The sequence below is a fragment of the Selaginella moellendorffii genome, unplaced genomic scaffold (assembly GCF_000143415.4).
Source record: "Selaginella moellendorffii unplaced genomic scaffold, v1.0 SELMOscaffold_63, whole genome shotgun sequence".
NCBI classification, from domain to species: Eukaryota; Viridiplantae; Streptophyta; class Lycopodiopsida; order Selaginellales; family Selaginellaceae; genus Selaginella; species Selaginella moellendorffii.
This window is the reverse complement of record NW_003314324.1, coordinates 389,194-401,805: the sequence shown is the minus strand read 5'-3', so window position 1 is coordinate 401,805 and position 12,612 is coordinate 389,194. Positions and strand designations below refer to the sequence as shown.

The 12,612-nt window shown below is 49.9% G+C and overlaps 4 protein-coding genes and 1 pseudogene across 5 annotated transcripts; 3 read left to right on the top strand and 2 right to left on the bottom strand.

Annotated features, from left to right (window-relative positions):
* Positions 1-2,822: 2,822 nt before the first annotated feature.
* On the bottom strand, positions 2,823-4,442 carry LOC112340457 (annotated as a pseudogene).
* Positions 4,443-4,983: 541 nt separating this feature from the next.
* LOC9644805 (squamosa promoter-binding-like protein 2) lies at positions 4,984-6,917 on the top strand. The gene is made up of 3 exons (XM_002984629.2): positions 4,984-5,691; positions 5,908-6,041; positions 6,105-6,917. The coding sequence occupies exons 1-3, from the start codon at positions 5,108-5,110 to the stop codon at positions 6,812-6,814; spliced, it is 1,428 nt and encodes a 475-aa protein (XP_002984675.2). The 5' UTR covers positions 4,984-5,107; the 3' UTR covers positions 6,815-6,917.
* Positions 6,918-6,921: 4 nt separating this feature from the next.
* LOC9644640 (phosphomethylpyrimidine synthase, chloroplastic) lies at positions 6,922-9,663 on the top strand. 2 transcript variants are annotated; one of them, XR_002994160.1, is made up of 5 exons: positions 6,922-7,279; positions 7,369-7,496; positions 7,548-9,086; positions 9,137-9,201; positions 9,331-9,663. XR_002994160.1 is itself a non-coding variant. In XM_002984628.2 (4 exons), exons 1-3 carry the CDS (start codon positions 6,984-6,986, stop codon positions 9,050-9,052), a joined length of 1,929 nt encoding a protein of 642 aa, XP_002984674.2. In that variant the 5' UTR covers positions 6,922-6,983; the 3' UTR covers positions 9,053-9,086; positions 9,137-9,313. The 2 variants fall into 2 exon arrangements, 1 of the variants encoding a protein (XP_002984674.2); XM_002984628.2 differs by lacking the exon at positions 9,331-9,663 and having other exon boundaries at positions 9,137-9,313.
* Positions 9,664-9,764: 101 nt separating this feature from the next.
* On the bottom strand, positions 9,765-10,550 carry LOC9644804 (protein IWS1 homolog 1). The gene has a single exon (XM_002984538.2). The coding sequence runs from the start codon at positions 10,548-10,550 to the stop codon at positions 9,765-9,767; it is 786 nt and encodes a 261-aa protein (XP_002984584.2).
* A 184-nt stretch (positions 10,551-10,734) lies between these two features.
* On the top strand, positions 10,735-12,563 carry LOC112351579 (pentatricopeptide repeat-containing protein At4g02750-like). Its single transcript, XM_024689688.1, has 2 exons — positions 10,735-10,814; positions 11,156-12,563. Exons 1-2 carry the CDS (start codon positions 10,735-10,737, stop codon positions 12,561-12,563), a joined length of 1,488 nt encoding a protein of 495 aa, XP_024545456.1.
* Positions 12,564-12,612: the final 49 nt, after the last annotated feature.

The window sequence follows — 12,612 nt, the reverse complement described above, 5'->3', positions numbered from 1 at the left end:
CCTCCCCGGTGCTGTTCTTGGCAAGAACATTGAGCATTGTTGTCCACGACGAGAGAGCTCTCTGCGGCATGGAGTCAAATATAAGCTTTGATTGTCTAACATGTAGCATTGCATGACGGTGTTGCTCGATCTCAGGCATCTGTGGAAAATTCAACATCCTCGTTTAGTGCGCATGCGCCAAGCATCACAGTCCAGGTGACGAGATCGTGCTGCGGCATTGCATAAAAAAATAACTTTGTTCTGTGTAGCGACAAGGCAACCAAGATTGTTGTAGGTCACTAGCCTCCATATTGTTAGTAACTATCATCGCAGCTATAGTCATTAGGCAATCTATCAAACATTGATCGCCTTCTAGTTATGCTTTTGAAGTTTTGAGCATATTCGCATAGAATCAGACATATTCCCTACTTTGTCTGCTGAACAGCAAGGCGTCATTTGTAGACACATAGAATGATTGACAATAAAGACAAAATTATTTGAATTTGAAATGCAATTGTTAAGAGTTTGACTTCGAGTCTTAAAACTTTGACAACATAATCTAGGCAGCAGTTTTTGGTTTTCTTTAGATTCTATCAATGCTATGCCCGTACATTTGCCAAGAGAGGATACATGGCTCTGCTGCTCACAGCAATGAGGTGCCGACATGCAGCTAAGGGGCACAGCCAATCCAAAGAAGTGGGACCAAATTGCATGTTTGTGATCAGTTCTCTTAATGTAACCAGCTCTTGCCAAGCCATCGATCATGCGGGAGTAATGATGGTGACATGGTTGAATGCCACAATCAAAAGCCATCGAAACACAAAGTAACTTCTAGCACATTCAACACTACCAACTTGGCCGTGAGCACTAAGAGCTGAGACAAATCTACCTTAATTGTAAATGCCGGCCATCTGCATATTGTGAAACAACTCAAATACAGAAACCAAATCCCCTGCTTGGGTACACGCAAGTGAGCATTGCATCCCAAGAAAATCCATTCTTCTCTGAAAAGTTTTTCTAGCATGGAACATGACCATGCCATATACCCGTTTCGGGCATAAGCATCAAGCATGGTGTTCCAGGAAACTAGCTGCTGATATGGTATATTATCGAAAATCGTCGTGTCAAGTCCATATCTCTTGATCCTGCATAGGCATACAGCAGTGAGCTCCTCGATACTAAACTCCAACTTGACATTTTGTCAAATAGACACTTGCCTGCTCAACTTTGCCAGCGTGGGAATATCCGGCTAGCATGGCATTGCATGCGACTGAATTCTTGAGTAGCATTACTAGGAGAGGAGTTTTATTTCTTTCAACGTGATGTTATTTTCACTTGGTCGATGTGGATGTGTAGTACAAAATCTTTAACGAGATAATGGCGTGGATGGTCCCGTACCTCCTGCCTTTGGTTAAGCTGCGTCATCTGGAAGTTCTCGACTTGGGAGGGTCCGGATCGATCTCGTCGCAGCTCACAGGAGCCATCCCGAGCTGGTTCTCCAACAATGATCCAAGACGAAATGCATCGCAGTGCTGAGCCTCAGCTCCAACCGCATCACTGGGAAAATCCACCAGAGCTTGGCCAACTCACGGCGCTCCACTGCCGCCATCCCTCCCAGCCTCGCCAATCTCACGAGCTTGAAGACGCTGAATCTCGCCTTGACCGGCAAGATTCCAGTGGAATTCCTGGCGCTCAAGAACATGAACTACTTGAACGTCTCCCACAACGACCTCACTGGCGCCATAACTAGCGGCGGACTGCGGCAAGCGCCTTTTACTTTTCAAAACATTTTACATGCTCTGAATATGCTCCTGAAAAAAAAAACCCAGATAATATGCGTTCTTTTACATTTGTCCCGTTTTGCTAGAATTGTATATAAGGATTTCAGACCCTGAAGTTGTAAATTAATTTCGTCCAAGTCTAGCTCGAAGCCATGTCGAAGGTGGCAAAGTTCTTAGAGCAACTGATTATCAAGCTGGCCAATGCTGCTGTGGAGCTAAACAGGCAATCCAAGCCGGGCACCAGCAAGCTGAAAATGCTTGAATTTCTCATTGGAGTGGTTGAGAAGCGATTCTACCATGCCCAGGTGTGATAAGAATGTTTTGATGCTTCTCACCGCTTGGCTCAAGCCACTTCCAGATGGGTCATTGTCCCATGCCATGATTCGTAGCACAATCTTGCTTGAAAAAATGCAAATTGATTTGGATGATGAGACGAAAAAAGAAGTAATTAGTGTGGAGTTGGTTGGGCAAGTTGGTAAGATATTTTTTAAAGCACAAAGAATAGACATATAAAAATAAAATGTTGGCTAAAAGGCTGATTGAGAAATGAAGACATGTGATCTTTGACATAGTGATTTGCCAAAGCAAAGTTGTCCACAATGAAACAATTGGTGAGATTTCTTCTCCATAAAAAAAAACAACCAACAACAGCGATTGTAAAAGAAAATTTGGATCTCGAGGAGAAGCCAAAGAATGAGAAGAATTCCGCCAACCACTGCTCCCAAGCCCATGACCATGAATTTCTCGATTCGTCCAAAGTCTAAGTTTGATGGAAAAGTGATTAGAGAGAGTATAACGCAACGTGAAGCAATAGAATCCAAGAGGGCGAGGATAAACAAGTCCATGAAACGACTACACAATGCTAACAAGAGAAGGCCCAGAGTCATGGGGGCTGAGGTGTCCTCGTAATGTAAGAGATGTTCTTTGCAATGTAAGACACGTTCTTTGCTTGACAGATCGAGCTAAGATTTTATACACTTGAAACTATGAGAATGTAAAAGGTTTACATTGCAAATTCATTCATTCATTCCTGTTTTACATTGTACAATATTTAGTGATCAACTAGTTAGAAAGAATATCATACGAAGAATGAAAACAACTAGGAAGAATCCAAGAAAAAACAAGATCTCGACGGATGGAACCACTACCTTGGACAATCGAAGCGATCATCGTTTGATTCTCGCTCGGAACAAAACTTTGACGCTCGCACACGCGATCTACACCTGCAAAACAGATCTCCCCGCCAGACTCTCCCCACTGCTCGCCGGTGATGGTCTTCTTCGCAGCTGAAAACTCCTGGCTCATCTTAGCCATGCCGTCTTTCATCGCATCCTCCATATTGGTGTAGCCATGCTCCTCGGCATACTTCCTCACGTCCTCCGTGATCTTCATGGAGCAAAACTTTGGACCACACATGGAGCAAAAGTGCGCGACATTTGCTCCTTCGCTCGGCAGCGTCTCGTCATGAAACGCCATCGCTGTCATGGGGTCCAACGACAGTGCAAACTGGTCCCTCCACCGGAACTAGAGTCCCGCCGTTCTCAGCGCGTCGTCCCAAGCCTGCGCGAAAGAATGCTTTCGCAAGGTCTGCGGCGTGAGCAGCGACCTTGTAAGTTATCACCCCTTGCTTCACGTCGTCCCTGTTCGGCTGTTCCTTCGGCGTCACGTAGCACAGCAGCGCAGTCCCGAGAGCTCCAATGGTGGCGGCTCCAATGCCCGAAGTTATGTGATCGTATCCAGGGGCGATATCGGTCGTCAAGGGCCCCAGCGTGTAAAACGGTGCCTCGTTACACCAGTCGAGCTGCTTCTCCATGTTTTCTGGGATCTTGTGGAGTGGTACGAGGCCGGGGCCTACGTTCATCACCTGGACATCCTTCTCCCAGGCCCGGCGAGTGAGCTCGCCTTGGACAGCCAGCTCCGAGAATTGCGACTGATCGTTCGCGTCGTGGATCGAGCCGGGTCGCAGGCCATCGCCGATGGAGAGCGAGATATCATACTGGTTGCAAATGTCGAGGATATCGTCCCAGTGTTCGTACGCAAAGTTCTCCTTGTGATGCGTCAGGCACCACTTTGCGTGAATGGAGCCACCCCTGGAAACTATTCCCGTCACCCGGTTTGCTGTGAGTGGGATGAACCGCAGTAGCACACCAGCATGGATCGTGAAGTAGTCCACACCCTGCCCGGCCTGTTCCAGGAGAGTCTCTCGACACACCTCCCACGTCAAGTTCTCGGCGATGCCGTCAACTTTCTCGAGCGCTTGATAGATGGGAACAGTCTCGACCGGCACCGAAGCGTTCCTTAGAATCCACTCTCTCGTCTCGTGGATATGGCGGCCTGTGGACAGATCCATGATCGTGTCAGCTCCCTATCGAGTCGCCCACTGTAACTTCTGGACTTCCTTGATCGAGCTCGTCACAGCCGAGTTGCCGATGTTTGCGTTAACTTTGAGGAGGAAGTTCCTCCCGATGATCATCGGCTCCAGCTCCGTGTGCTTCTTGTTGGAGGGAATGATCGCCCGGCCTCGAGCAACCTCCGAGCGGACGAACTCGGGTTCCATGCTCTCTCTGGTCACGCAGTAGAGCATCTCCTCAGTGATGACTCCCTTCTTTGCGTAGAACATTTGCGTCATCCTTGGCTCGGACTTTGCCTCGCGTCTCTCGATCCAAGCTTTCCTGAGTTTCGGGATTCATGCGCAAAGGCATGCATGAGAGAAAAAAAAGAATGGATCGACCGCATACCATTTCGCGGATCAATGTTTTGCAGTCCAGTGGTATCGTAGAGATCAAACGGGGGGTGTCCACCGGATAGATGCACGCAACGAAAGGGAACCTTGAGCATAGAGCCTGTTTCTTCATGCACAACGTCTCTAAGAAATGCAAAGAAAGAGACCAATGGATCAATCGTAGAGAAGGAAACCAATCGATCAATCCATGAAAAAGAAGAAGATTTCTTACGTGGTTTCTTTGGTGCAATTTGGGAAGCACTCCTCGAACGATGGCAGTGGCATGTAGAAGATTACAAATTAGGTCATGGTTTAACATAGATTTAAGTTAATGTAATCCCATAAACAGGAATATTCTCCACTCAGGCGGGCCGGTGGCACCCATCCGTGCTGTCCCATACGGACACGTGTCGGGCCCGGAACGGTATAAAGCGGTTCATGGGCTTTACAGCGTCCAATAGGAATGCAGCATTTCCACCAATCCAGAAATCGTGCTGCCAATTTCTTACCTGTATTTAATACAATATTCGCCATTTAAAATTTTAGTGTACACACACCAACAACAGGGGAGAGAAAACAAAAACCAACCAGAGAAGAGAAAAGAAGAAAAAAGAAAGAGAAAGGAATGGCGTCGTCCTCTTCTCCCTCCTATTCTCCCGCAGCGCTCTCCCCGTCCAAGACCAGCGCAGGAGGATCGAAATCCCCGGCCAGCGGCGACGCGGACCGAGGTAAGATGCAGCAGCAGCAGCAGCAGCCCTGGGAGTGGAAATCCGTCAAGGCGCCGAGAAATCCCGGGGAGGAGTTAGGGTTTTGCAGCAGCGGCATCAGCGGCTACAGCCCCGGCAAATCCTCGCCGGGCGGAGCGCAGGCGCGATCTTGGGAGGAGATGGACGAGGACACGAAAGAAGCGGCGAATTCCTCGTCTCCCATGGCCTTGAAGCTCGGCAAGAGGACCTACGAGGAGCAAAAGGCGTCGCCAGCGCCAGCGGCGGCCGGAACGCCTCCTCCATCCTCAACTCCTCCGGCCAAAAAGGGGCGGGGCTGCTCGCAAACCAGCGTCACTCCCAAGTGCCAAGTCGAGGGCTGCCAGGCGGATCTCTCCGGCTCCAAGGACTACCACCGCCGCCACAAAGTTTGCGAAGTCCACTCCAAGACTCCCAAGAACACTGTCAATGGCCAGGAGCAAAGATTCTGTCAGCAATGCAGCAGGTCAGTGCGTGAGTGGAAGTGTCAGGAGAGATTTTTTCCATCACTCCATACTTATGCTTTTCTCTTTTTTTCTTCGATCTTGCTTGCAAGCTTTGTGTGCCAGGAGAGCGATTTTTCTCGTTTCTTATTCTTTTCTCTCTTGCTTGAACGAATTCTTTGCTGGTTCTTTCCTTACAATCATTAGTTGGCTCACACACTCTGGTCTTGCTCTCACAGGTTCCACTTGCTGCCCGAGTTTGACGAGGGGAAACGGAGCTGCCGGAGACGTCTCCAGGGGCACAACGAGCGCCGGAGGAAGCCACAGCCCGACGCTCTAGCTGCTTACAACATGGGAAACGCTAGCTTCCAAGGTGAAGTTCATATAAACTTCGCTGCTTTATCTCGGCTGACGTTGCTTTTTCTCCTTTGGCCAGCTGCTTACCAAAGGCTCGGCGTCGGCTCCTCGATCATCGTCGACAGTCACAGCGATCACGCTCTCGGCTACGGCGCCGGCGCCTGGGGACGCCTCGGCCGCGACCAGTTCCTCAGCAAACAGCTTGTGGAGAACCTCTCCCCGGAGAAGCTGCTGCTGCTGCTCCAAAACTCCAAGAGACCAACCGGCCTCCCGACGATCTCCTCGTCGTCGTCGACAACAGCAGCAGCCATCACGGCGTCAAACAGCAGCATGGCCAAGCCGGACCAGATGAAACTCTCGCTCTCCTCCTCCTCGGGCGGGGGTGGAGGGGGAGGCGGCGGAGGACTAAGCCCCGTGCTCGACTCAGGCCGTGCTCTCTCTCTTCTGTCATCAGACGCATGGACAAAGTCTCCAACAAGCTACGAACTCTCGGCCGGATCATCTGCCTCGACAGCTATCGGTACTCAAAACACTCAATACATTCTAACCTCTGCTGCCAGCGATGGAGGGTCTCCATCGCCGAAAGCTCAAGCTCATCAACAGCAGCAGCCTCATCAAGCGGCTCATCAAGTTCACCACCACCATCACCGGCACCATCAGAGCTTCCAATCGCACGACGCAGTTGGAATGCCGAGCAGCGGAAATTCCTCCAAGCAGCAGCAGCAACAGCAGCAACAGCAGCAGCAGCAGCAGCAAAGTTTTTCTTCACTCGGCATGAACAGGTTTTGAAGAGAAATGGGGAGACGGAACGATCATTCCATTTGAAAATAAGCGCTTATATAGAACGTGATGTGTACGGTCAAAGAAATGTGTACGAGCAAAGGTTGGCATAGATATTTCTCCCTCCAATTAAAGAGAGAGGGAACTTTGGCATTTTGGGATATTTCGAGCTCGATCGATGGCCACTATGGCGTCGAGCTGCGCCCTCTCTTCCATCTCCCACAGCGATGCGGCGATGGGATCGAATCAAGGCGCCGTGGCGCGGCTCCTGGGATCGACCAAGGCCAAGAAGGTGAGAACTCTGGTGATTAAGGCGGTGAATGCCGTCCCCGCGGCCGCAACCGGGGCATCGAATGGGCACTCGAAGGGATTGCTCTCGGCAAGGACGCGTCCCACGGAGGATCCTTCAGCCCCAAAGTTCATGCCACTGCCATCGTTCGAGGAGTGCTTCCCAAATTGCACAAAAGAAACCACGTAAGAAATCTTCTTCTTCTTTTATCGATTGATCGATTGGTTTCTTTCTCTACGATTGATCGATTGGTCTCTTTCTTTGCATTTCTTAGAGACGTTGTGCATGAAGAAACAGGATCTACGCTCAAGGTTCCCTTTCGTCGCGTGCATCTATCCGGTGGACACCCCCCGTTTGATCTCTACGATACCACTGGACCGCAAAACATCGATCCGCGAACTGGTATGCTGTCGATCCATTCTTTTTTTTTCTCTCATGCATGCCTTTGCGCAGGAATCCCGAAACTCAGGAAAGCTTGGATCGAGAGACGCGGGGCAAAGTCCGAGCCAAGGATGACGCAAATGTTCTACGCAAAGAAGGGAGTCATCACTGAGGAGATGCTCTACTGCGCGACCAGAGAGAGCATGGAACCCGAGTTCGTCCGCTCGGAGGTTGCTCGAGGCCGGGCGATCATTCCCTCCAACAAGAAGCACACGGAGCTGGAGCCGATGATCATAGGGAGGAACTTCCTCGTCAAAGTTAACGCAAACATCGGCAACTCGGCTGTGACGAGCTCGATCGAGGAGGAAGTCCAGAAGTTACTGTGGGCGACTCGATGGGGAGCTGACACGATCATGGATCTGTCCACAGGCCGCCATATCCACGAGACGAGAGAGTGGATTCTAAGGAACGCTTCGGTGCCGGTCGGGACTGTTCCCATCTATCAAGCGCTCGAGAAAGTTGACGGCATCGCCGAGAACTTGACGTGGGAGGTGTTTCGAGAAACTCTCCTGGAACAGGCCGAGCAGGGTGTGGACTACTTCACGATCCATGCTGGTGTGCTGCTGCGGTTCATCCCACTCACAGCAAACCGGGTGACGGGAATAGTTTCCAGGGGTGGCTCCATTCACGCAAAGTGGTGCCTGACGCATCACAAGGAGAACTTTGCGTACGAGCACTGGGACGATATCCTCGACATTTGCAACCAGTATGATATCTCGCTCTCCATCGGCGATGGCCTGCGACCCGGCTCGATCCACGACGCGAACGATCAGTCGCAATTCTCGGAGCTGGCTGTCCAAGGCGAGCTCACTCGCCGGGCCTGGGAGAAGGATGTCCAGGTGATGAACGAAGGCCCCGGCCACGTACCACTCCACAAGATCCCAGAAAACATGGAGAAGCAGCTCGACTGGTGTAACGAGGCACCGTTTTACACGCTGGGGCCCTTGACGACCGATATCGCCCCTGGATACGATCACATAACTTCGGGCATTGGAGCCGCCACCATTGGAGCTCTTGGGACTGCGCTGCTGTGCTACGTGACGCCGAAGGAACATCTCGGGCTGCCGAACAGGGACGACGTGAAGCAAGGGGTGATAACTTACAAGATCGCTGCTCACGCTGCGGACCTTGCGAAACAGCATCCTTTTGCTCAGGCTTGGGACGACGCGCTGAGCACGGCGAGATTCCAGTTCCGGTGGAGGGACCAGTTTGCGCTGTCGTTGGACCCCATGACAGCGATGGCGTTTCACGACGAGACGCTGCCGAGCGAAGGAGCAAAAGTCGCGCACTTTTGCTCCATGTGTGGTCCAAAGTTTTGCTCCATGAAGATCACGGAGGACGTGAGGAAGTATGCCGAGGAGCATGGCTACACCAATATGGAGGACGCGATGAAAGACGGCATGGCTAAGATGAGCCAGGAGTTTTCAGCTGCGAAGAAGACCATCACCGGCGAGCAGTGGGGAGAGTCCGGCGGGGAGATCTACTTACCGGAGGAAAGCAAGGAACCAGTTGCTTAAGAGCGATGGACCAAAGATCATCTTGTCTCACAAGGTAAGTTTTTCTTTCTTTTCTTCAGTTGCTTGAAAGCTTTGTCTTTGTAGGTGATCTCGCCAAGGAAAGGAGTGCCAGGATTTGGATCTGGAGAAGATGACGATCAAGTTTGAAGGTAGTGTTTGGTTTGGTTTGTAGGGAATAAGTGGTGGTGCTCTCGCATGTGTAGCTAGATTTCTCTTTCGTTTTTGCTCTATAAGTTTGAAGGTTCGCTATTTTGCATTGCTGACAGTGGTAGCACCAGGGGTGCTTGTCCGTCTCAGGGACAGGCTGAGAGAGTCCCTTTGCACCTGAACAGGTTAATACCTGCGTAGGGAGCGTGCTGCTTGTGCTGTTTTGCAGGTGTTGATCGCGCGCGCGAGGATCAAAGTTTTGTTCCGAGCGAGAATCAACCGATGATCGCTTCGATTGTCCAAGGTATGTGGTTCCATCCGTCGAGATCTTGGTTCTTGGATTCTTTCTAGTTGCAGCGTTTCTATTCTTCGTATTATGTTCTTAGTTCGGTCACTAAATATTGTACGGCAAGAAAATTCCAAGGCTGTAAAACAGGAATGAATGAATGAATATGATTATTTTCGATGCGCAAAAATCGATGTAACCAATGTAAGATTGGCACCTTTTAAAAACATTCTCATAGTTACCAAGTCTTAGCTTGATCTCTCAAGCAGAGAACATCTCTTACATTAGGAGGACACCTCGGCCCCCCATGACTCTGGGCCTTCTCTTGTTGGCATCGTGTAGTCGCTTCATGGACTTGTTTATCCTCGCCCTCTTGGATTCCATTGCTTCACGTTGCATTATACTCTCTCTAATCGCTTCTCCATCAAACCTAGACTTCGGACGAATCGAGAAATTCATGGTCATGGGCTGGGGAGCTGTGATTGGTGGAATTCTTCTCTTCTTTGGAGATGGCTTCTCCCTGAGATCCAGATTTTCTTCCACAATCGCTATTGCTGGTCGCTTTTTCGATGGAGAAGAAACCTTATCAATTGTTTCATCGTGGACGACCTTGCTCTGGCAAATTCCTGTGTCGAAGATCACGCGACTCCATTTCTCAATGAGCCTCTTGGCCAGCAATTTATTCTCCTGTGTCTCTTCCTTGTGCTCTAAATAATACCTCACCAGCATGCCCAGGCCACTCCATGCAAGTTGCTTCTTTCTCGTCTCATCATCCAAATCGATCGGCATCTTCTCAAGCAAGATTGTGAAGATTGTGCTGCGAATCATGGCATGGGGCAGTGACCCATCTGGAAGCGGCTTGAGCCAAGCAGCAAGAAGCATCAAGACACCCTTATCAAACAAGTGGGCATGGTAGGATCGCTTCTCAGCCACTCCAGCAAAAAATTCGAGCATTTTGAGCTTGCTGGTGGCCGGCTTGGATTGTCTGTTAAGCTCCATGTCCTCCTCAGCAGCATTGGCCAGCTTGATAATCACTTGCTCTACGAACTTCGCCACCTCCGCCATGGCTTCGAGCTAGACTTGGACGAAATTTTCAGGGTCTGAAACCCTTTATATACAATTCTAGCAAAAAGGGACCAATGTAAAAGAGCGCATAATTATCTGGGCACTCTTTTTCTCAGGAGCATATTCAGAGCATGTAAAATGTGAGCTTACGATTATGTTAACGCCATTTGAAAAGTAAAAGAGCATGGCTTGCCGCACAGCCCCGGATTGGCCAAATTCGCAAAGGCTGAACTGTTATGGTGATCAATACGTCTTTGCTGGGAAGTAAGCTTTGCAGTTTTTATTTCATTTTTTTTCTTTTGCATGTACGGAGCTATGATTCATGTGTTCTTTAAAACGCCAGCCTCTCAGCTGAAGCTGTACTGCAACGCGTGGCGTTTCTTCGAATAAACTGATGATCTGCACCCTGTGCAAGGCAGATACACAATACTTTTGCAAACCTTGGCATTTGCTGGGCACTTTATGATTACGTTTTGCAATATCCACTTTATGCCTTGTAGTAAATGTGAAGACAATTTGCTATGAATCCGCTTTGAGGGGATGGAAGAAGCTTGGTGACCATTTTCAATATTGCATTTCATACATTCTATGTGTCTACAACGCAGCTTCTACGTACAGTTTATCAGATCCCTTGGAGGTTCCAGCGACTTATTCCGCGCAAAGGAGGTCCACTCTCAGATCCTGGGATCTGAGCAACATCGATCAGACAGATACCTTGCGAACCTTCTGATCGAGATGTATGGAAAGTGCGGCAGCGCCCAAGATGCAAAAAGAGTGTTTGACGCCATACTCTATCCCAACATTTTCTCATGGAATATAATGATCTCAGCATTTGCCTCAAATGGGCACCTAGAGGAAGCGTGCTGTCTGTTCGAAAAAATGCCACAGAGAGACGTCATTTCATGGACCACAATGGTCACAGCATACTCACAAGCAGGACATATTACGATGGCTAGGAAAGTGTTTGATTCTATGCCTGAAAAACACATAGTTTCCTGGAATGCCATGGTTACAGCATATGCTCAAAACGGGCATCTTGACACGGCAAGTTCACTCTTCAATGGTATTCCAGAACACAGCAGCGTTCTATGGAACTGTATGATCGCTGCATACGCATCGCATGGAAAACTAGAAGAGGCGCGATCTATGTTTGATAGATTGCCGGACGACGGCATAACTTGCTGGACGGCGATGATAGCTGCTTATGGCAAATCTGGGCATTGTAACGAAGCAAAGGTAATCTTCCATAAAATGCCAGAAAAGGACGTCATTGCAAGCACAATCATGATAGAAATTCTTGCAAACAGTGGCAGTATTTCAGAAGCTAGAGAAGTGTTTAACAACATGCCCTATGCGGATCTTATCTCGTGGAACGCTATGCTTTCGGCATATGCCCAAAACGGGCATCTAGAACAAGCCTTGACCTTGTTCGAATCCATGCCAGTGCGAGACCACCTTTCGTGGACGTCAGCACTCCAAGCCCTTGCTCACATTTGCCGGATGAAAGAAGCAATGCTCCTCTTCGATTCCATACCCGAGAAGGACGTAGTCACCTGGAACACAATGCTCCAAGGCAACACCCAGAATGGCTACTGGCACGAAACTCTCGAGCTCTTCGGAGCGATGGAGATGGAGGGCATCATACCCAACGCCCTGAGCTTCGTGAGCGTCTTGGCGGCGTGCAGCCGAGTGGGGCTCCTGGACCGAGGGAAGAAATACTTCTCGACCATGACCAGGGACTGGGAAATCCCCCCGCTGCCCGAGCACTACCACTGCCTGATCGATGTTTTGGGTCGCTCCGGCGAGCTCAAGCAAGCCCAGGAGCTCGTCTCCAGCATGCCATTCCGCCCCGAATCCACGGCCTGGATGACACTTTTGTCAGCGAGTAAAGTTCACGCCAGCAATGAGCCAGCGCGCTTTGCAGCGAAGCATTCCGTGACGCTCCAGCCGACGCGATCCAACGCCTACGTGTTGCTCTCTGGGGCCTTGAATCCCTCCAAAGATCTGGCCTAAAGTTGCGCCGCTACATCCAAAAAGCGTAGATTCTTTGCGCTCCCACCTA

What these genes read in the sequence shown, in the direction of transcription:
- LOC9644804 (XM_002984538.2), bottom strand. Translation starts at nt 10,550, where the DNA reads ATGGCGGAGGTGGCGAAGTTCGTAGAGCAAGTGATTATCAAGCTGGCC.
- LOC9644805 (XM_002984629.2), top strand. Translation starts at nt 5,108, where the DNA reads ATGGCGTCGTCCTCTTCTCCCTCCTATTCTCCCGCAGCGCTCTCCCCG. An exon ending in TTCTGTCAGCAATGCAGCAG is followed by an intron (nt 5,692 to 5,907) that starts GTCAGTGCGTGA and finishes TTGCTCTCACAG; the next exon opens with GTTCCACTTGCTGCCCGAGT. An exon ending in GGGAAACGCTAGCTTCCAAG is followed by an intron (nt 6,042 to 6,104) that starts GTGAAGTTCATA and finishes TCCTTTGGCCAG; the next exon opens with CTGCTTACCAAAGGCTCGGC.
- LOC9644640 (XM_002984628.2), top strand. Translation starts at nt 6,984, where the DNA reads ATGGCCACTATGGCGTCGAGCTGCGCCCTCTCTTCCATCTCCCACAGC. An exon ending in AATTGCACAAAAGAAACCAC is followed by an intron (nt 7,280 to 7,368) that starts GTAAGAAATCTT and finishes TGCATTTCTTAG; the next exon opens with AGACGTTGTGCATGAAGAAA. An exon ending in AAACATCGATCCGCGAACTG is followed by an intron (nt 7,497 to 7,547) that starts GTATGCTGTCGA and finishes GCCTTTGCGCAG; the next exon opens with GAATCCCGAAACTCAGGAAA.
- LOC112351579 (XM_024689688.1), top strand. Translation starts at nt 10,735, where the DNA reads ATGGCTTGCCGCACAGCCCCGGATTGGCCAAATTCGCAAAGGCTGAAC. An exon ending in CAATACGTCTTTGCTGGGAA is followed by an intron (nt 10,815 to 11,155) that starts GTAAGCTTTGCA and finishes TCTACAACGCAG; the next exon opens with CTTCTACGTACAGTTTATCA.